This window comes from Triturus cristatus, chromosome 3_2 (assembly GCF_964204655.1).
Source record: "Triturus cristatus chromosome 3_2, aTriCri1.1, whole genome shotgun sequence".
Lineage (NCBI taxonomy): Eukaryota > Metazoa > Chordata > Amphibia > Caudata > Salamandridae > Triturus > Triturus cristatus.
The window spans coordinates 829,071,375-829,095,198 of record NC_140584.1 but is presented as its reverse complement, the minus strand read 5'-3'; the positions used below and the strand labels follow the sequence as shown (position 1 = coordinate 829,095,198).

Genomic DNA, 23,824 nt, shown 5'->3' with positions numbered 1-23,824 from the left:
CTAAGCAGGCTACATCAACAAGTCCACAAATGGGAACTCCACCCTCATGTCTTACAACAGGAGGCCAACAGTCCACCTCTTTGCCACTCAAAAAAACACAAAATGCCCAAACTTCCCCTCCAGGCATCCTCACCCACAGTCCATGGGCAATGCACTATGGATGAACTGGTCCGCCATATTTGCCTATGCTTTTCTACCTCTCCCACTCATACCATACATTATAAGGAAGATCAGGATAGTTTCCATGACCCTCATTCTCATGGCACAAGCCTGGGCCAGACAGCCATGCTACTTTTGCTAAAGAGGTCTATTATCCCTCACAAGGCCAGACCTTCTGATTCCACTCCAGGAAATAATCAGACACATGCACTCCAATATGGCATCTGAGGTCTTAGAATTCGAATATATAAACTTCCCAGAAGAGAGTATATTTATATTGTGTGAAACACGTAGATATACCACTCATGCATGCTGTGCTGCAAAGTGGAAGCACGTTGTCCATTATTACCTCCGAAATAAACTTTGTATCAGTTCCTATCTCTTACATCTGCATAAGGCAACGCTTTCACTTAGCAGATGTAGCCGCATACATGTCAAACAGGGAATGCTCTTCCCTTTTTAGAATCCTTGTAGTTTAATCTTTTATAGAGGGTCTTAAAAGAACCGTACCATCTGGAACACCTCCAGTACCCACTTGGAACTTAAATGTAGTTCACTAGGCTCGTGGGACCCCCATGAGCCTAGGAAATTCAGAGAAAAGTCAGTTACTTTATTGGAAGGTAGTTTTCCTAGTAGCTATAACTTCCATTGCTTTGGCATATTAACAAGTTACGGGCATGCATTGTCCAAGAGGTATTTATTTAGGACAGGCTGACCTGTGTACTAATCCCAAGTTCTTACCTAAAGCAGTTTCTCTTTTCCATTTGAATCAGACTATTGAGCTGCCCTCTTCTTTCCCCAACCTGATTATGTTGCAGAGCAAACTTTGAACACACTAGATGTAAAACAGGCACTCGTGTATTCTATTGACAAGACAACGTCTTTCCGTACAGCTGACAACTCTTTGATAGTTATGGTAAGACATAAAAACAGCCTATTTCTAAAGCAGGCATTGCAAGATGGATTATAAGATGCGTTCAGACTTGTATCAATGGCCAAAAGAGAGGTCTCTGTACCTCCTAGGGTATATTCTACATGTAAGAAGGGGGCTACCATGACAGTCTTGGGCAACATCCCCTTGGCTGATATATAAAAGGTAAAGACCTGAGGAAGGAACCAGAGGCAGTAGGGCACTAGAAGACGGCCAGCCTCCAAACTAACATGTATAACACAGTGAAGACCGCTTCTAGAGTATGACCGAATATATGTAAAGTGAAAAGTGCTAAAGTGGGCACATTACAAAAAGTGACGGACTGGCATCACACACCACCTGGTGTCATGCTTCATCATCGGCCAGTCCTCGCCCTCCAAAAACCGCGTTTGGTGGAGGGCGGGCATACACCTAAAGATAGGGATGCACTTCTAAACTAAGTGGGGGCCCAGAGGGTAATGCGAGTTTAAAAAGCCATAATAGTGCACCTGACAACTTTTTCTTCTAATGTGGTGACTAGATGGAAATAAAAACGGAAGTGCGGTGAATAGGGACCTTAATTATCCCATTGCCGCTGTGTTAAAGGTCGACATGTTTCTGCCAGTTGTCCAAAAAGGTACGTGGCATTCATCAGGACCATATAGAAAAAGGGAGGGCTCTTAGTCTGATCAAAGACTATCCACTGGGTGTGGTGACCTATGGTCACTCAACACTAAGAGGGTACATTAACCCTGCTCTTTCAACCTACTTGCCCCATGGGAGTTGGAATGAGGAGAGCCCCTGTAGTCAAACTTTCGTCAAGGTGCGGTCTCCACGGAATCACCTGTAGATTATACGTCCATCCTCCCCGGAGGACTGGCAGATGATGAAGCATGACACCAGGTGGTGTGTGATGCCAGTCCGTCACTTTTTGTAATGCGCCCACTTTAGCACTTTTCACTTCACATATACTCGGTCATACTCTAGAAGCGGTCTTCACGGTGTGGAGAGGTGTGGCTCACTGGTTAGAGGCGGCAGATCCGTAAACAGAGAATTGGCCAGGGGCCAGGGTTCAATTCCCGACGCGGCAGGGTCGTGGACCAGGGTCAAAACGGACTCGATAATTCTCGCTTCGGTACCTACTCTAACCAGGAACACACTCGGCAACTCTGGGCATTAGCTTGCCTCATCTCCACAAGGGCCCCCCACATTCGCTGGGGATGCCTGGTTTCACCTTGGAGATACCCTGGAGGGACCATCTCACAGGGATAGCCAGGACGGGTTCCCCAGCGGTCTACAGCGCCAGGACGCCTCAGGGCAGCAGTGCGCTTTACAAGACACATACATACATACATACATACATACATACATACATACATATATAAGGTAGAAACATGGTCAAAACCGCACACGTTCACAAAGCGTTACGATGTGGAAATATATGAGCTTGCCAGCAAGCTATGGTAGACCAAACTGTCATAAGAGCTTTATTTCAAGCACCTGCCTCACCTGCCCGCTAGCTACTGCTGGGAGGAGACAGCTTTATAGTTGATGCAAAGCATGTATATCAACTGCACCACATGCTACAAATGGAAAATATTACTTCCCCTGTAGGCATCAGTTTGTTGCATGTAATGAAGTAGATTCAGATGCGCCCTCCCTTCTATCCGGAAGTAGGCAATGATTGTAAATGTATTTTTTAACGCTCAAGAAATTTTATTTAACTAACTACAATTGCCCAGGACACATATACTTGCAATTCTCTACTTCATTCTCACCTTTCACCCGCTGTGGGGAAAACAATCTAAGGGTGCAGTCAGTGCCCATGCTCATTGTGGACTAATGAAGGAGTCACTATATAGCCTATAACTTGACACATCTTAGAAAAACAACTAGTGATGTTCATATCAAACACTAGATGGCAGGAGTATGCAAAGCATGTTGATCTACAGCACTAACCACCCAGAACAGATGCTGCTTGCACAGTAAGTATTATATTGCTTATCCCTGGTGTCTCCAGGCCACTACACTATTGCACTCAAAGTTGGATATGAAAAAGGCGAAAACAGATGAAAGTGGGCTGCCATGATAAGGGGGCATTCTTGATGCAATTTAGCAGGCAGGAAGTCCAGGTGCTGGTGGAAGCAGCAGGGCCTCTGCCTCCCGAACGTATGGTGGCAGCCTCCCAAACTGTGAATGAGACCCTTAGTTCTAACATCAAGAAAAGCAATGAGGTGCCTTGTCCTTGAAAAGCTATCTCAGCAGCTGCTGCAAAGCTCCCACACTAAGTTCAATAAGTTCAAGGAACTCCCTTCAAGGGGGCAGTAGTTGCATGAAACAAGGCTCACTCGCATGAGGCCAGGACCGAATCAGAAGACGTTCAACCTTCAATTTGAAACTCCCAAGGGAGAGAGAGCAGGATGTGTCTCTGCAGACAAGTTGCAAGACTTTCGGCACTGGAGAGACGCGGAAGCCAGAAATAGTCTGTGTATTACCAATTGAGAGGCTGCATTTCAGATAGCCACAGTGACCGAAAGTTATTGGTCCTCAGAACAAAGCTTACTCTACACCTGAACCAGTATTGGCCACTCCAGTTCTCATGGTCAGAAATGTCTACCAATAAATAAATATATATATATTTAGTCTTTTTTATTTGAAGTATGCAGCTCTAGATCAATGTACAAACATCATATTACAAACATTAATGCAATATACTGTTGCTAGGCTATGAGGGCGGCTTGGTGCAGTTCCTGGCTCATCGCGCACATCCCTTAGGAGGCGCCATATAGGAGGTAATCCTACATTGAGATCTATATCCCACCATCTGAATGGTCCATTTGCAATTGCATCCTACCAATAACTATATTGAGTCCAAAATATTGACTACTAACATATTGTAAGATTAAGCATACAAAGGGAAGTATAGGTTAACTATTTTGTTTAACTCCACGTGTACCTACCTTGGCAATATGTGGGAGCTGATTTTGTGGAACCAATGTAAATGTAATCAATATAAAAACGTTGATAATTTCAAAGAATGTGGTTTCTGGAACTACACCATTTTATGTGACTTAATCACCTTTTGAGGTGCTTGGTTAAAGAAATTAATAATTTCAAATAGCTTTTTAATTTGAATTTATTTCGAATGATCGATGCTTCTTAATTTGTCTTGAACTTCAGTAGCCATACTTAAGCTGACACGTTTCACAAGTATTGTTACTTTCTCGAGGCTTTTGTGTTTCAACAATTCTTAATTATTACAAAGTATCTTTATCGAGATCTTCTATACAAGCTAGTGAAGTCTTGCATTGCACCTCGAGTAACAATTGGGATGTATTAAGGTGACAGTCCTTTAAATAACTTGGAAGAGATGAATCAATAGTAAGACTTTTCTTAAGAGTACTACACTTTGAAATGTAATAAAAGACTTGACAAGCTGTACGTTATCGAAACATTGAAAGTTGAGATGAATGTAGAGACATGAACTGGATGAAATAAATTCAAACTAAAGAGCTACTTGAAAGGAGTCATTTCTTTAATTTAACACCTCGAAAGTTGCTTAGGTTACAAAAACATGTCAATTTTAACATCCCGTGGTTTCGTAGATGTCGAGGACTCTGGGGGTACAGACCAGACAAATCAAACAAGCATTGGCATAGACAATAGGTCTCTCCTTTGGGACCTTATAAGTGTTTAGCCATGCAACAGTTGCATAACTAAATACGTATAAGGTCCCAAAAGCGAGACCTATTGGCTATGCCAAGCGGCCGTGCTGCCACAAAAGTGAAAGTGATCGCGATCAAACATCAAAGCGGCCGTGCGGCCGCGAAAGTGAAAGTAATCGCGGTCAAGCGCGGCGCGCGCGCCCGCGCTCATGCACTGTACCTCTAGGCTGGCCTGGTAGCACTTTTTGGAGCCCTCTCAAAAAGTCTCACCAGACCAGCACATGCGCTGGGTCAGGCGAGACCTAAAAACGGGTAAAAGTTCAGGGGTCAGAGTAGTCCAACTGTCCAGAAGTGATGAGACTGCCTTTTTCAGACCCCGCCTTACGAGTGCTCAAAAAGAGGAGGTGGGTGGACTGTATGAAGCCTATGGTTGTTCTGAGCCTATGGACCCACCAAAAATTAAATCCAGGCAGGTGTCCAAGATATGTTTTTATCTTATGTGAAGGATTTTGTAAAGCATGATGCTTACACCAAGGGGGCATCTTTGCACTAAAGGATAAAAGGAAGGGGACAAAAAGGCAGCAAAGCAACCAAGAAATAAGTCTCTTTTTGAAACGTATGTGTTCCAAAGTTTGGGCGCCAGGAAGGTTAAGGATCGGCCTCCAAGGTTTGACTTATTAATATGGGGAACCATGAGGAGTTTAGCCAATTGGGATTGGTGAGAGAGAATAGACCGATAAAGTTTGAGCCGTAAGTTCTTGGGACCAGAATTGTAGACTCCATAAAGCCTTGGGGCCTCATTTATGAAAAGTGACGCATCACTGCGTGAAAACAGTGATGCGTCACTTTTCACTGCGCCCTCCCTGCGACTCCAATGATGCGTCATATTTACTGTATGACGCATCATGTCGCAAGGAGTCACAGATACGTCAGTATTTCTGATGTATCTGTAGGCACAAAAGTGACGCATTGCTGGAGTGTGTCACGAAAGTGATGCAACTCCAGCAATGTGTCCTTTCACATGGGGCAAGCCCCATGTGAGAGGGCCTGCGTCAGTCTTACGCCTGCTGTGAGGCAGGCGCAAGATATTGACGCATTTGCACCCTAGAAGTGGTGCAGTGAAATCTCGTAGATTTCACTGCGTTACTTCTACGATGCATACTTACGTGGGAACGCCCACCCTGCATACATTATACCTGACGCAGGTATAATGTAGCGCAGGGGTTTACAAAGTGACGCATCTAGGTAGATGCGTCACTTTGTAAATATGGTGCATCATGGCGCATGTTTTACGCCACTGGTGCGTCACAAAAAGTGACGCACCGGTGGCGCAAAAGTGACGCAGGGGCTCAGAAATGAGCCCCTTGGAGTGTAGAACATAGTTTGATTGGGTAGCCAATGGAATTCCCAAAGGTAAGGGGAATGCAAGACTGAAACAATGGCTGCTGAATTTTGGACTGTCTAAATACACTGAGTGAGATTCTCTAGTAGCCCACGGAAAATCGAGTTCCCATAGTCTAGCAGAGAGATTACAAACAAGTGAATCCCCGTTTTCTGAGCAAAGGGTAGAGAAAAAGTACCATTTTGCTGAGCATGCTTAGAAGAATGAACCAGGGTCTAGACGCCTAGTTGATCTGTATGACAAATGAAAGATGATTGATGATCAAAGATAAAGCTCTGATACTTAGCTGGAGAGACCGGAGAGGGAGGACTTCCTAGTTCAGGAGGCCACCAAGAAAGTGACCACCCAAATGACTGACAACCACACAAGAGTAGTTCTGTTTTGTCCCCATTAAGTTTAAGAGGGTGGTTCTGCATCCAGTCTACAACAGCACACATAAAAGAAATTCGAACATTGGAATGTTGAGCGCTTCATTGAAGACTATGGAGTAGATCGAGCTTATAATGGCTGGTACAAGCCCGCAGCTCCAACATTCCAATGTTTGTCTTTCTGTTTCTCCCTTTTTAATTTAGAATATTCTACCCATAGTGGGTGGAATGTTTTTATGGCCTTGTAGCCCTTCTGCCTCAGGCTATATCACTTGTTAAAGGCCCCTTTCATTGTTATAGGCCCTCGCCTATGGCTTGGGCCTATAACTTGGATTTGAGGCCTTTAACAACCGGTATAGCCGCGGTCTATAAGGCTAATTAGATTGAACGAGATCATGGTCCTTTGTCATGGAAATGATTGTCTGAGTGTCATCTGCATAGGGGATAGTGACAAACCCGAAACTTCAAATGAGTTTGGCTAGTGGGGACATGTAAATGTTAAACAACAGTGGACCTTGGGCAATGCCACAGTTTAAAAGTACCACATCAGGTTTGTAGAGCAGGAGAAGATAGCCTGTGTATTCCTGGAAAGGAAAAGGCTGATCCATGTGAGTCGTGTGTTGCACATTACCTGATGAAAGAGGACTTTGATCAAACATCAATTGATATTTTTAGCATTTTTTGTTAAATATTTTTTGGGTGGTATGGCTGCTGTCAGGGTGGAGTTAGCTGTCCAGGTTCCTCGTGACAACGACGGATACAGACAGTATACACTGACCAGGCGCCACTCACGGGGAACCAATGCCGCCTGCAAGAAGGGAGCGGGCTTCATAAAGGGCTGGCTGCCATTGCTTTCTGCGTTGTAGGAGGGGGCGTGACATTGCTTCGCCTCCACGCTCTGCACCAGGGGCAGCTCTGACTTTAAACCACACCTGACACAGACATTCCAGACAGAGGCTCTGGCATTAACAACCTGTGTGTGGAAGGAGGGGCTTGGGGCAGGCACCTGGTCGCCGTGGTGTCAACAAAGCACTGACTGGAAGATCATACGCCTTTATTTACCCATAGCAAGGGGATTGTTAACCCTAAGAAACCTCTCAGAACGGGGAATGGCCGCGAGAATCAGTGTTTCACCCTTGATCCCAATTCCACTTCCCCAGTTGCGGGCGGAATTGCTGTTCGTCTCATCCACACGGCCTCGGATTCAGGGGTGTTACTTACGCACCCCTGGAGTTACAAGCGCCCCATTAATTCCGGAAGTGCGGAGTTAAAGGTGGTTTTAGCACTCTTAAATGCAGGTGTTGATGCTGACATCCTGGTTAAAGGTTTACCAAGGTTTATGGTTTGCAGCAGCCGTGACTCCGTCTGTGACGAACCAACGCATTTCTTTACACGTCGTGTTGTGCGGGGCAGGGCTGCGCGCCCTTCAGGCTGCACGCGAGGGGTCATGCCGCCTTTCCTGCAGTGGTGCCCTTCTGCATGCGTGTGGGGTGCGCGCTGGCGCTGTGGCTCTGTGTTTACAATAATTTGTATCAGGGCCTTAAGTGGGATTGGGGGGCCTCTAATGTGAGATAGTCGTAGAGATGTGACCAGGAGTCCTTTACGAGGCGCGTGGTCTAGGTAGTTAAGGGCGTGGCCTAAATCATGGGACTCTAGAATCCCGTGACTCATAAATTCTAAAAGTGAGCACGCTTTCTGGGAAGCCAGAAGGTGCAAGGCCACCAGGCACAGTCCAGAAACTGTACCCTCTAAGATAAGGTTGAAAGAGCGTCCAGGGTTCAGAGGAAGAAAGCGCCTTATGATTATCCCATTTGAGTAAGGTTCGGATTCACGATTCTTTTGAGGCTGGGCCACAGTCCTCCTGCGGAATGTGGTAGGAGAAGCCATAAAAATAAAACAATTACATCGATTTTCATTATCGCACTATCGGACCCATGGTCAGAAGTGTAGCCAGTGAGTCATGGGTCCCCAGTGCTAGGAATGAAATGGCCCCCCCTTGGCTGCGTTTTGAATTATAAAATGCAACAATAATCACGGTTCAGTGGGTTCCACGGGCCTCTGTGCCCTGGTGCCACTGCACCTGCTGCACCAATGGAAGCTCCACCCCTGGCCAGCTCGCTGGTCTGACCGAGTTCTTTCTTTCATAAAAACATTATTTCCCTTTCCACGCAATACAGGGCCCTAAACACGGGTAGATGAATACTCCTGCAAGCTGCAACCCTCCCCCCACCCCCCAAATGCATACTATGAGTTGAACTGCGAACAGGCCCCATGGTTCACCGTTCACTATTGTAGTGTGCACGGAAAATGGTACGTCCACTCAGAACGGCAGCAAAAGACCAGACCAGTGTGCAATGCAAAGACCCTCGAGACGGGCCCCTTAGGACAGCGCAGTCCGGGGTAATGATCCCTATGTTCCACTAGAGCAGAAAAGAAAGCACCTCGGGCCTTCTCCCTGCTGTTGTTGTGAATGCGCTTTGGTGCAGGCCAGGGAAGTGCAGCAGCGAGCCAGGTGAAAACTGCCTCCCAGTCGCTCCAGGAAATGTTTTTTCTTTTTTGTTCCACCCGCTGCAGTATGCGTTTTTTCCGTTGGCTAAATTATGGGGCTTCTTCTCTTTCTTCTCTCTCTTTCTCCCCTTTCTTATTCCTTTATTTAAAATAAAAAAAAAACTTTCTTCTAGTTTCCACTTATCCTAATATGTACCCTTATTCTTCTTATTCATTTCTTAACCATAAGGTGATCTCATTTCCCCATCTCCTTATTATCTCTGAATCAGATTGTTCTTTATTATAATATTTTTTGATGTTATACACTATATTATTCTATTGTTTCATCTTATGTTCAATTGTAACTCTGGTACCTTTATTTTTACATCAATAAAAATGTTAAAAAAATTATAGAGCCTGAACGGGACCCATTTCCATTGCCCTTTTTAATTACTGCTGGTGCTCAGACCCGGCAGCACCCGGCCCAATTAAAGCCCTGATGTGAATATACTATCTATGTCACTCAGAGGGAGGGTGTGAATTAAAAGTGATTTGCAGGTGTGTGTGAGGGTCTGTGTGAAAGGGAGAAGGTGTGAATGAGCGACACAGTCTGGTGAGAGGAGTATTTGGTTATTACAGCTTGGAGTTCAGCCGTTCACCCACGCTTACAGACCTGCGCAGCCGGAGGTATCTGGTTTTTAAACGAACTATGAGGAAATCTTCAGTTCAGCCTTCATCTTTGAAGTGTCGGCTAGAAGCAGAGCCACTGGAATTATGCGGTTCTGTGACCACTGCATTTTCCACAAAGTTATAGATTTGCCATATAATTCACCCTCTCCTGCATACATTGCAAAGATTTTAACAAAAAAAAATGGTTCTTGCTCCAACCGATCAATAGTTACTAAAACACTACCACTCGTGTTAATGCACACTGGCAGGTCACCTTTCAGTTGCAGGTTGCTGTGTTCAGGTGTTAAACTGATAGTAATGAGATGAGGTGAAACCTTTGCCAAGACAGTGTCAATGTATAAAAATTAGAAACTTGTGAAGTAATACCTTAACAAAAGGTGCCGGATTGCGCCGCACAATTTTCCTTTTATTGCTGCCTAATGTGGTTAACCCTGTGCATAATTTGGCCCTGACCTGTCTCATAATTCCGATGGTCCTGGCAAAAAAAACTAAGGTGGGCTGCAGAACATCCCTCATCGGCTCGAAGGGTAGTGTGCCACCGGGGGAAAGCATTCACACTCATCTTGAGTGAAGCTGACACGAGGAAATGGAAGTCCACCAGTAATCTTACGGGGCGGCCGCTCTCCCTGGCATCTATTATTTGGGGTTGTGCTGGCGTGTTGAATGTGTGCAGCTGTGTGTGCGTCTGGCCCTGTGCCAGGTGTGTTCAGGTTCTGCGTTTCTGACCTCTGCATAGAGTTGTATTGTGCAGTTATCTGTTTAGTCAGTTCAGTTTACGGTAGGCATGTGCCAATATCTGTATATGGTGTACGACGGTGTATATTTGGCACATTAGGTTTATGCCTCTGTTTATTTACCTTTATTCACAACAGGTGCGAGAAGCAGCCTCTTTATTCATCTTTTGTTCACATTATATAGCTGTGAGCTGATGCTTATTTTTGCCTTAATGCACCTTACATGATAGACAAGCCTACATGCAAATTAGGTGTGCACATTTCCGTGTGTATTGTTATTCTGTGCATAAAAGATGGACAGGAAGGACCCTGGCAAAAATCTGTAGACATTAGGGGTGTTTAAGGATGCTTAATTGTAAACTTTGGCCGCAGTTACACGTGGGCAGAAAAAATCGATCCCTGTGCATAATCTTGGTTGCACCATATTTGGAATCGTGGTAATGACCCGTGCAATTTCCAAACAGTGAATTTTGACAGCTCAAACCTAAACAAAATTGAAATGTTTGAAACTAAATGGACCAGCAGCGGACTATGTAGTCTGCAGCCAAATCACCAATCCTGATGAGCATACTGTCCTGTGCACGAATATTCCAGCACCTGCCAGGGTTTGGTGCCACTGTCCAGCAGATCCAAAAACTTACGAAAAAGTAGAGGGTGCACCAGAAAAGAGTCTAATTCCAATATAAGTTTCAAAGTATCTCCTTTATTCTTTTTCTCCAACAATACAAAATGTTAAAATCTAGCCAACGAATTTCGATCCAATACCTGTAACTTCATACTTCTTCAGGGCTTTGAGCTGTGTGTGGCGATGTGTTTATGATTTGAAAACTTTGAAAACCAGACCGCAGCCAATATGAAATTTGGAGACTTATCAAGGTAACAAATATGGGATTTGATGAACATGTCCAGTACTAACCATATTTCGATACACAATTTGATGACCTGGTGTAGAGAAACTCTTAAGAAATATTACTGATGCAATATCAATCAATACTGATACCATAAACACATCGCCACACACGGTTCAAAGCCCAGGTATTGGAACAAAAAGCGTTGGCTGGATTTTAACATTTTCTATTTTGGAGCAAAAGAATAAAGGAGATACTTTGAAACTTATATTAGAATTTGACTCCCTGGTGCACGGTCTATTTTTTCGTAAAATTGAAATGTCTGTAGATGAACTGTGCAGATATCTCAGAATATGGAAAGTACAAATGAAGCACATTTTTGGAAATTCTGAAGTGTGGTAGAAACAAATATTTTAATACCATCAAAACAGATCAATACACTTGGTGATGACATTTCCACACATTATCGTTTGTGCGCGGTATACTTTTATATGTAAAACTGTATGTCTGTGCATCTATAAGGGCAGATTGCCGCCACACCATGCATATTCTACTTTACGCCACTCCACTCCACTCTGCACCACTCTGCCACTGCACTCTACTCTGCACCACTCCACCCTACGCCACTTCACACTTCATCACTGCACTTTACTTTGCACCACTCTGGTCTACGCTGCACCACTCTACTATATGCCAATGCACTCTACCCCATTCTAATGTACTAGGCACCACTCCATACTACCGCACTCTACTTTGCACCACTCTATTCCATAAAACAGAGAGAGAGAGAAAAAGGCAGTGTTGGGTTCATGCCTGCCTTTAATAAACAATCAAAACACAAAAATTGCAGCAACACCCTCTGCTGTGCTTGAAATACTTTATCCAACACGCCTGTAATAGAGTTAGTCTTATCACCTAAAGCTACTTTCCCTCCAGGGAAAAAATGGGCAATTCCAAGAAGTGGACAAGGTAGGCTCACTCACGTAATGTGACATGCTTCACATTTGCAAACTCGTCTCACCCTGGTAGGGTGATACTACCAGGGCGGACTCGACCTCAGGGTAGGGCTAACCTGAGGGAGTTCTTAGAAATTAATTCTTTTTTTCTGGATAAGAACTTGGATCCAGCTCAATGAATAAAAATGCCTTAGGATAAACCACAAAGTATCCTTTATTCAGGTGGTATTTTAGGGTTGTTTAAACAAGCATTTGCAATGCAATAGGTCTCGCATTACTGAAAGTTTGAGCTGTTGGTGTTGCTAATAATAATGCAACACCAATAGCTCAAACTTTTAGTAATGCGAGAGCTATTGCATTGCAGATGAGTCGCGGCACCCACGCTTTAGCTTTAAACAGTTGAAGCGAAAGTGCGGGTGCAGCAATTGCTTCAAAAGTAAAGAAATTAAAAAAATGCATTCCAAGGCCTTTTTTTTCTATTTCTTTATTTTGAAGCAATCACAGCACCCGCGCTTTAGCTTAAGATGTTTAAAGCTAAAGCACGGGTGCCGCCATTGCAACGAAAGTAAAGAAAGAAAAAAAAAAGTGGAAACCGCGCTTTCACTTTGAACATCTAAGCTAAAGTGCGGGTGCCACGATTGCTTTAAAAGTAAATAAATAGGGGAAAAAAGGCGTGGGGATGAATTTTTATTTTCTATTACTTTACTTTTTAAGCAATCACAGCACCCGCGCTTTAGCTTAAGATGTTTAAAGCTAAAGCACAGGTGCCGCCATTGCAACGAAAGTAAAGAAAGAAAAAAAAAGCGGAAACCGCGCTTTCGCTTTGAACATCTAAGCTAAAGTGCGGTGCCACGATTGCTTTAAAAGTAAAGAAATAGGGGAAAAAAGGCGTGGGGATGAATTTTTATTTTCTATTACTTTACTTTTTAAGCAATCACGGCACCTGCACTTTAGCTTAAGATGTTTAAAGCTAAAGCAGGGTGTGCTGCGATTGTCAGAAAAGTTAAGATAGAAAAAAAGGCATGCAGTTCAGAGAGCTGCAAATAACAAAAGAAAGGCGCGGCTGCCATTATTGGAGCTGAGGCGTGCTGCGCTGGTTAAATAAATAAAAAAAACGTTGGGGGAGAGCATGTCCTGCCTGCAACAGCAGGCAGGAGAAAGTGATTTAACAAGATAGTGCTCGAGGCTGTAATTAAAACATCTAGGGTAACAACACATGTAATTGGGGCAGTCCTCATAGGAGGTTACAAGAAGAGAAAAGGCGGTACTAAGGAGGGACTACTAAGCCTATGGACCTCTGAAAAGCCACCATTTACAAAGGACCGTAACAGGAGCCAATTCAAAAGATGGGTGAAAAGTGGGTGGAGCTTCCTGCCCATAGCCTGAATACAGCATGTCTCGAACAGACAGTGCAAGCCCTGCCTAGGTGAGACGTAAAAAACAAAAAGTATTATCAGAGGACGTTTATGGTTACCATGACCATTACGTACCGTTGACTTATCTTGCCAACATGTTTCTGCCCTTTCTTTCTTGAGCCACATGGTCTCAGGCATTCATCAGGGCCAGGTCTAGGTATCCCTACACCTATATACTAATAGTGCAGAGTATCATAGAACATATTAAGAGAGGACATGCCTCTCTTTTTTAAAATTTTCATCAGGTACAGTAACCTAGTTAGGAGGAGAGATAACAAATAAAGATATATGTAGCAGCGGCAACTGGGGAGACACATAATGCAACCCACAATGGTGAACTTCCCATCATGTTAACAGCATTGGATTGAATTCTGACAGTCCTGTACATTAAAAACTTAAGACAGTAATAAACGTGACGCAGAGATACGCTATGCCGAACTCCGCAATGTAACAAAAAAACTCAGCGGCGTTCCGCTTATCTTGATACTGCTTTAGTAGAAATTCTACCTGAGCGGCAGCTCGCGCTTGCCAATTTACCAGAGATTGAAGACCTCTGCTCTACACTAATGCACTCTACGCCACTCTGCACCACTGCACTATATGACACACTGCTCTCTCTGCCACTGAACCGTACTCCACTCTACTATGCACAAATGCACTCTACGCCACTACATTCTACACCACTCTAATCTACTGTGCACCACTGCACTCAATAACACGGCACTCTACATCACTTCACTCTAAGCCTCTTCACTCTGTGCCTATCAACTCTACTCTGCCAGTGCACACTATCCCACTCTACTATGCACCACTGCACTGTTCGCCACTGTACCACTGTACTCTGGACCACTCTACTCTACACCAATGCACTCTCTGACAATGTGCTCTGACACTCTATCTGCAAGACTGCGCTCTCCACCACTGAACTCAATGCCACTCTCCTTTGAACCACTGTACTCTATGCCACTGCACTCAGCACCACTCAACTGCACTCTATGCCACTACACGCAACTCTACTCTGCATCATTCCACACTATGCCTCTCTAATCTATTCTACATCACTGTACTCCACTGCAATCCACACCTCTGTACTCTAGGCCACTGCACTCTACACCAATCTACTTTATGCCAATGCACTCTATTCCACACTACTCTACTATGCACCTCTGCACTTTTCACCATTGTACTCTATGCCAATCCACTATAATCTACTTGGCAGCACTGCACTCTAAAATACTCTACTCTATGCCACTGCACTCTATACCACTACAATCTACCCTGTGCCACTCCAGTCTATGCCGCTGCACTTTATGCCACTGAACTCTGCACCACTCAACTGCCCTCTACGCCAATGCACATCATGCCACTACATGCAACTCTACTCTGCGTCATTCCACTCTACGCCTCTCTAATCTATTCTACACCACTTTACTCCACTGCAATATACACCTCCGTACTCTAGGCCACTGCACTCTGCACCAATCTACTTTATACCAATACACTCTATCCCACACTACTCTACTATGCACCATTGCACTTTTCACCACTGTACTCTATGCCAATCCACTCTAATCTACTTGGCAGCACTGCACTCTAAGATACTCTACTCTATGCCACTGCACTCTATACCACTACAATCTACCCTGTGCCACTCCACTTGTGCCGCTGCACTTTATGCCACTGCACTCAACACCACTTTACTTAAAACCAATACACTCTACGCCACTGCACTCTATGATAACCTGCTCTGCACTGTACGCCACTATACCCTACTTTGCCACACTCTACTCTATGCCACTGCACTCAACACCACTCTACACCATTGTAGTCTGTCACTTTACTCAACACCACTCTACGCCATTACACTCTACACTAATGCACTCTACAGCACTGCACTGTATGACACTGTGCTCTGCAACATTGCACTCTCTGCAACTGAACTGTACCCACTCTTTTCTGCATCACTGCACTCTATGCCACTCCACTCTACTCTGCACCACTCTACTCTACTGCACTCCACACCAATGCACTCTATACCACTCTAATTTACTGTGCACCACTGCACTCAATGACATTGCACTCTACACCACTTCACTCCAAGCCTCTTCACTCTATGCCTCTCTACTCTACTCTGCCAGTGCACACTATCCCACTCTACTATGCACCACTGCACCCTTTGCCACTGTACCACTGTACTCCGGACCATTCTACTCTACACCAATGCACTCTCCGACAATGTACTCTGACACTCTATCTGCAAGACTACGTTCTCTGCCACTGAACTCAAAGCCACTCTCCTCTGGACCACAACACTCTGTCACTGCACTCTGTGCCACTGCACTCTACACCACCACACGCCACTCTACTCTTCATCATTCCACTCTATGCTCGCTAATCTATTCTGCACCACTGTAGTCCACTGCAATCTACACCACTGTACTCTAGGCAACTGCACTCTAGGCCACTCTAATAAAACACTTCTGCACTGTACCCTGTACTACTCTACTCCTTAGCTAGATAGATAGATAGCAGATAGATAGATCGACAGTCAGATAGATAGATAAAAGATAGATGGATAAATGAATAGATAAAAGTTAGATAGATAGATAAAAGGTAGATAGATAGATAGACTTTAGATAGATAAATTAAAGATAGGGTGTTTTTTATGCAGCTCTATATGTATATAAAGCTGTGATTATCAAATTCAGTGTAAAATATGCTTTCACTAAGCCTCCCTCCAAAATAAATGCTGAGTATATATGTCTAGCAGTACCTGACATAAAACTGATGTTTGCAGCAACGGGGCTCCTGCTTACTTGAATTTCCAACAATGCCCTTATTTTATATACGGAACCAATGCCACAAAATCAACCAAGAGGCCCCCCTAAACATGCATAGGTATTGCAGTGTAACTGAGATGTACACAGATAAAACGTGATCCTGGGGGTTTCTCCGTCATGCTCAGTCCTTCCCTAGGTGCCACTGCTGCGCCTTAAAGAGCACTCCCATGGGTGCAAAGGATCAACGCAGCCCAGTTTAGGGGAAGGCAGAGACTGAGAGGGAGGGCTGTCAGTGTGTAGAAATATTTATTTCAGTGTTGTACATGGCATCTTACAGAAAACAGTGCTACCGCCTCATCCAGTATGTTTTTCCATTTTCACATATCAAAAGGAAATGACCTGAGCTTGAAATTTTGTTGATCGATATATAGAGATGAAAGCGAAAATGCTCAACAATGGCATGTGAACCACCCGATTGCTGTTCAACTCTGGAGATAGCAGTTGCCTGTTTAGAACAGATTCAAGCAAATATGAGTTCTGTGTGGTTTTTCTTTAGCTTCGAGAACAAAGAGTTTCCCTAAGGAAAAGAAAGTGCAGCATGAGTAACAGCAGACAGGAAAGGCACGTGATGACCCATGTGAAAACGAGGTATTTTCTGATCATTGTCCATCTGCTGGAGAAAGGATGTGGGGTAACGCCCAGTGATGCCGACTTTGGAGCAAGGGAACCAGGTTCGATTCTTGGCATCGGCTCAACATCCTGTGATTCTGGGCAAATTCCTTAATCTCCCTGGGGCTACCAAGAAATTAATGTATCCTTGTGTTATATAACTGGTGCTCATGTAAAGCACTCCATTCTCTTTGGGTTGAGTTAGCGCTATAAAACAAACTGCGAGTAAAAAGAACTAGTGGGAGACAGAGAGGGGATGCAACAACAGGCAGTAAAGAACGGGGAGAGGGAGAACAACATAGAAGGATTGTGAGAGGCAAAGAGAAATAAATAAATAACAAAGTAGCACGATCAGGAAAGAAAGAACGGTGCGGATAAAAACAATAGCGCTTGTGAAAAGCGCTCTTAAAGTAATAAAAAAGTCCTGTAACAATGCATGAAAAGGGCCCCTGCTATGTTTAGCAGTAGTTGGTCGCTGCTCTAGGAGCGGGCTACAGATAGGAAGAGGCATGACACATACATGCCATGGGCAAATGAGGAAAATTAATAATGTAGTGATGAGGGAGCCAGCCTATGGGCGGGCTGTAGCCCACAAAGTACATACAACAGGTCCCTTTTTGAGACAGCGCATGCGCGCCACCTAGAGCCGAGACCTAAAAAACGATTTCTCCAGCAAGTGCATTAACCACCAGAATTATCTGACCATTATTATTACTCCCTGAAACTTACTGGGCACACAAAGCTTTCTACAGTAGTGCCATACCCACAAAAGATATTTTAAAATGCAGCTTTAGTTACATGCTTCTAATGGGGTATAATGATTGTCATTATCTACTCCTTCCCGCCATGCACATCACATAAATGGATATTTAACGGCGCATATCTACATTTGGTAGAACATGAATAAGATAACCTTTACAGTACATATAAATACATGTTATCCAGATTGGAATGGGTTAATTCCAATGTTGTAACTTACTGCACTAATTGAACTGCACCGTGAAACATGGTAAAATGTTTTTTATGCATGGGTTTCCACAAACAAGAATCAATCTGAATTTGAACTTAATTCTTAATGTTTACACCAAGAAGAAATATTATAACTGCTATCACTAATTCAGGGGCTTATGATTGCTTATTAGTTCAAGATCTGTTCACAATAATGCAGCTGTGACGGTTTCTATTGTTTTAGCCTTGATACAGTTGTGGGGATACCCCCCTAAATACAATGAAACACTGTTGGCTAAAGCTCATAAGATTTCATAAAAAGAGGTTGGAGTACCGAAAAAATAAATCTACAACAAGAAACGTTTTTCTGTTTGCCTTACAAGCCGTATTTTGCATTCAGTTATGATATAACTGCGTGTGTTTCATACTGTCAAACATTGTAACCAATTAGGTCAGAACAGATAAAATGCAGCCTTTGTATCCAATTAGGCCAGAACAGATTTACTGTCACCTTTCTCCTTGTTGTCAATTTCTTTGTGACAGGGTTAAAAAAAAAGTGTATATGTTGACTGTCAGACTGCTTTTTATGACTTCGCCCCTCCGCCTTTCTGTTGCCACACCTTGACCCCCAATTTATGGGTTCCAGGAGTACATTTTTTCATTTTCTAGCACTGTGGATTTTACATTGAGGCTCAAAACGCGCTGCTGCGTGGATCTCTGTGTGTTCACTTTGTCTGTGGCTTGAGCAGCACCTGGGGCACGGCTGCATACAGGGACTGACCCGGATGTTCTTTCTTCACAGACGCACAACACTACGGGGCGTTGATGGCTGGGATACTCCTGCCTCTGCTGCTGCTTCTCCTGCTCCTGTGCTGCTGCTGGTGCTGCAGGAGCCGCTCATTGGATTCAAAAGACAGGTACCCAATCTGGACAGCAGCCTCACCTCAAGAGTGTTCACCTCAGTACCTCAGAGAAACAGAGTATCAATGCAGAGAGCAGTTTCAAGCCACACTAAGTATCCTAATATCCTCCTTCCATCACTTGATTGCGTTATCCTAGGGTGCCGTCACTTTACTACAAGATGCCTCTGCCATCACAATACTGCAATATTCTCATACCATTACTTTACTGTAATAGACTTCCATCATGACATTATTATACTATCCCGGTGCCACTTTGCTGTAATTTCTCTGCACCATCCCTTTAGTGCAATAGTCCTGCATTGTCACTTTACTGTAATAGACTTCCATCACCATATTATTATACTATTCCTATGCCACTTTATTGTAATTTCTTTGCAGCATCACTTCACCACAATATTTCTGTCTCATCCTTTTGCTGTAGTGGTTTTCAACCATCACTTCATTATAATATTCCTGTACCACTTTACTGTAATTTCTCTACACCACCATTTTTACTGCTACCTCCCTCCACCACTCCTTGGTTTTAATATATCTGGTATCACTACAGCAACATCCTTTCACTGTCACTCTTTCCTTTGTTATTCTACTACCACTCCTTTACTGTCTCTTTACTGAAATGATCCTCTGCCATTTCGTTACAGTGATATTTTCTGCCATTTGTAAAATTCCATTGTAATCAATGTGCTGTAATATCATTTTCAAATTACTCTAATGTGCCGAAGTCATTGCTTTACTATAATATCTCTTCGTGGCACTTTGCTGTAACGTCCCCAGAGGAAAGGTTTACTTCCTTGTACTCGCACAAGAGGCGTAGAAGGCCCACCGGCCATCTCACTTTCGAACGATTGCTCAAGGCTCTTTCCAATTAGAACATTTATCTCAGCTCCACGAGGGAAATAAACTTGCCTCTTCCCAGGCATCCTTCCCCTCTCCTGCAGTGGAAAAATGGCTTTGAATGAGGTTTTGGGTAACTCTGTAATAATATTTCAGCCTTGCTGCCGACCTGTAATGCAACATGCTGCTTAATTTTTTCAATAAAGATAAAAAAAAAAAGCAACTCTGTAATAATATAGGCAAATGTGGCCATGGGAGGGCTGGCCTTCTCTTCAGTTTAGAGTTCAGGGAAGGGGGGTGGGGGTCAGAGATAATTTCCTCTTCTCACCCTCCATGTCAGAGCAGACATAAGTTTAAATTCTTTTTGTTTCCTCACCAGCAGTCCTTGAAAGGGCTATAACTGTGGAAATACCATTATATTCTTGCTCCCCCTTCATTTCAGCCCCCAGGATAAGGCAAGAGGGAGCGATGCAGTCTCCTTCAGTATGCAATTAGATGTGCTCCTCAAGGGATCCTCTTGAAAAGAAGATCACCTTCAAATATAGCTTTTTCTTGCTTTTGACGAAACCAATCGCCGTTTCTGCATCTAGGGACCAGGTGGCCCAACTGAACTGCTGGGAGTTCGCTCTGAGGCTTGGATGGGCGGCTGTTGACACCCATATCTGCAAGCGGCCCGTGATGCATCTAGATGAACAACCGAGCAACACTGACACCTTCTGTAGACCTACAGGTGGTCTTGGTGTAGAGAGCCTGAGCAATAAGCTCCTGAAACAAGCCGCTTGACTCCCTTTATCCACTTCAGAGTTCTTGGGTATTAAGTAAAGGAGCTGATCCCCCCAGACGTATTTGATGCACCCAGAGAGGCTTCTCCTTAAGACTGCACCTAGACATGGACGCGGAGTCTTTGCAGAATGGGCACTTTGTCTGACCCGTGCATAATTTTCTTGTTCAGTTGGACCTCGGGATCCCTCAGGAAAGACATTAGGTTCTCCTGTGCCAACACAAGTTTATCTTTTGCCAGGTTGGCTGCGTTCATGTTCCTTAGGTCTCCTTTTTCGAACGCTACAGGTCGGCCGTCTAAACAGAAGTGAAACCAGCATCCATCTTCCCCAACTGAACTAGTTTTTTTCCCCATAAAATAGTCCACAGAGAAATCACCTCTGAATCCCACTTATTATGTTTGGTTTTGCCACTAACTTGGAAAGCCACCTGGTCCACAGGAAAGCAGGCTGACAAGCATCCTTGGCAAAAACTCTTTGGTATTTTTCAGTGTCAATAAACGTGCAGTCAAACATGGTGATGCTGTCCCCTGAAGAGCTGCTGTTCATTGCTGTGAGTGTAATGTAGAAACTGGTGAGCATTTTGTGGAATTCCAGAGTGACGAATGTCAACCACCTGTATGTTCAAGTTTCAGTCTTCTGCTCATATCCCCAAGGAGGCCACGGCTGCCGCGGCAGAGTGGCCAGATGGCTGTATCTTTTCCGCGATCATTGAATTAGTTGCGTGCTATGTTGGTGCCTAGGAACCTGCTGGCACCCCACATCCCTTCTTTTCTTGATCACATTCTGAAAGTGCAAACACCATCAGTTAGGCAAACTGAGGCATTCTTTGAGGCTTCAATTTCCTCTTCTTCTTGACGTCTTGGGAATTCTGGAATCCTTTTGAGAATTTCTGGGTGTTTTATGGTGACCCTCTTTATTTGTTGAATCTCGTTCCTCTTCTTGAGCAACCTGTTTGCCACCCATTTGTCGGCAGTAAAAACTAGCAACTTTGGATCTGCAACCTGGGAGTCAGCTAAGTGTTGACACATCCCTAAAGGCCAAGTGCTCACTAAGTGCTCCACAAATAACAGCTTAACCAGCCCCTAGACAAACTCTCCTGATCGACTGTAAGTCGCTCCATGTACTCATGTTTCCCAAATTGTATGCCAGCTCTTAGGAGTTTCTTTAAAGTTTACCATGAACAGGATCTGAATAAATTCTCTTACTGATGCCTCGGTCATTTTGTTGTTCACCATTAAGTCAAGGGCAGGGGTCTGCAGACGAGGCTCCTCTTTTTCTGGGATAAAACAATTTGTTGTTCCTTGTGTGGAATACTATACACACATTGAGCAGGGCCATCTCCACTCTCATACTTCTGCTTTCTGAGGTGACGCACTACTCTCAGCTGATATCCCAACATGGCTCTCAAGCCAGCTTTGTCCATCTATGCAACGAAGGCTCTTTTTAGCTGTTCTCTAAGCTATTTACTAGAGTACTTTTTATTTCCACATATAACCTGATATCTCGGCCCAGATTTTTCCACTAACCTCAATGTCCCCAGTTTCTACTGGCTGTAGGAAGTACGTAACAGGTTCAGAGGTAAAACTGAGTTTTGTTCCAAGTGAACCATGATGCCTTGTACCAAAGGACTGATTTTGAATTTAGCTTATGTCCAGGTGGAACATCTGCCAAATGTTGGGTTCTCTGCCCAGCTTGTGGAGGTCTCCTTGCCTATGTGGCTGTCTTCAACTTCAAGACAGCCACTTTGAAGGGGACCGTCTTGGGAAAATTCTGCCCATAGCACTGGTGAAATTACCACTGCAAAGTTGGACACTAAAAATGTACCCCTAAAGTGAGGGTACCGTGTTAATGTTGGCAGAAATTTTATGACATAGTGAGGACACCATGCTCACAGTTTTGTGAGACCACAGCACTTTCCTGGCCAGTGTTTCACGGAGGTCACAAATTATTTATCGATCAGTGGCTGCACCACACCATTTTTGGCAGAGTCGCTGCCGCACCTCGGCGAGCCGATATCAAAGGTGGGAAGAGTGGGATTTACGGGACTCTAAGTAGGGTGTTTTGAAGCATACATATACAGATGGAGGTTTCACTACTTTTTGGGGGAACACTTCAGTTACCACCCTCCTCTGAATCAGGCCTATTGCAATGTTTGCCCAAGACCCCTTTCATTTTCTTGGCTCTCCAGAGTCAGGTTTTGCGGTTAGGATACAGTGTGATGCTCTATACTGTAATAGATGGTCATCACAGTCAATAAAGATTTGCGTCCAGCCTAAGGTATTACCTTTACACTTAAAAACAATAAACACAATTCTAGAAAAAGAGATGTCTCAAGCGAGTAGAGAACGGTACACATTGTATCATCCTAAACAATTTTATATCAGTATACTGTAATACGTCAAAGATGGTGGATACTGCCTATTACAATGTTAATAAAAGCACAGCCTTCAGGGAGCTTAGACCCGAATGATAATGTTGTTGCTGGGGCTTTTTTCTAATTCTGGGTAATACTACCTGATTTATAGTTTGACAGTATTTACTCCATCCACCATGATGATGAAGAACATTAAGTCCCCCACTCGACGGACCTAAGATTGCTGTATTTAGTGATAACCACCAGCCGAGCGGTGATCTCTGTACATTTTAAGGAACTGCTGCCGTGGCAGCAAAAGATTGGTGAACGTCCGATGTAATTTGCTGGATTTCCATATATATAAATAAACTCACATATTCACTGAAAAAAGAAAAGGTTAAAGCTAAGCTATACATGAGGGAGCTTGTAAGTTTCAACTTACGTTAACAAAACCCTAGAAATTCACTGTAAAAGTGCTACCGTTGTTTAAAAATAAAAGAACAGGGAAATTGGACAGTTATACGTAACTCACAAGTATCAAGTGGAGAGTGGATCACTAGTCCCAAAAGAACCAGGGTGTGCAAAGTCAGTACTTGGTACTGTTAAGAAACCCTCATTCACGTTTTACATAGATCGAATAAAGCGGTATATTTTGATTCTCCGCTCCGTTGTTATCAACGTGACAGCATCATCATTGGGTTAATGCAATGCTACCTCCGCCCGGAGGTCGTCCCACTGGTTGTTTCAGTAGTAATCGTAGAAAGAAAAAAAAGGAAAAATGTGGGTTTTCAGTGCAATGACGTGAAGTGAAAAAATAATAATTGTTAAAAAATCTCGTACAGCCAGTGAATGTCTTTAATTAAACTGGGTTCGAGATAGTATTAAAAGTTACTCGGCGTGC

General features: G+C 43.9%; 1 protein-coding gene across 2 annotated transcripts in view; it reads left to right on the top strand.

Moving 5' to 3' along the window:
• SCARF1 (scavenger receptor class F member 1) overlaps positions 1 to 23,824 on the top strand; it is a 248,643-nt gene that overhangs the window by 107,986 nt on the left and 116,833 nt on the right. For both annotated transcript variants that reach the window (XM_085649059.1, XM_085649060.1), the window contains one exon: positions 18,834 to 18,948. In XM_085649059.1, the coding sequence (XP_085505185.1) occupies positions 18,834 to 18,948 (115 nt within the window). The remainder of the gene's footprint in view (positions 1 to 18,833; positions 18,949 to 23,824) is intronic.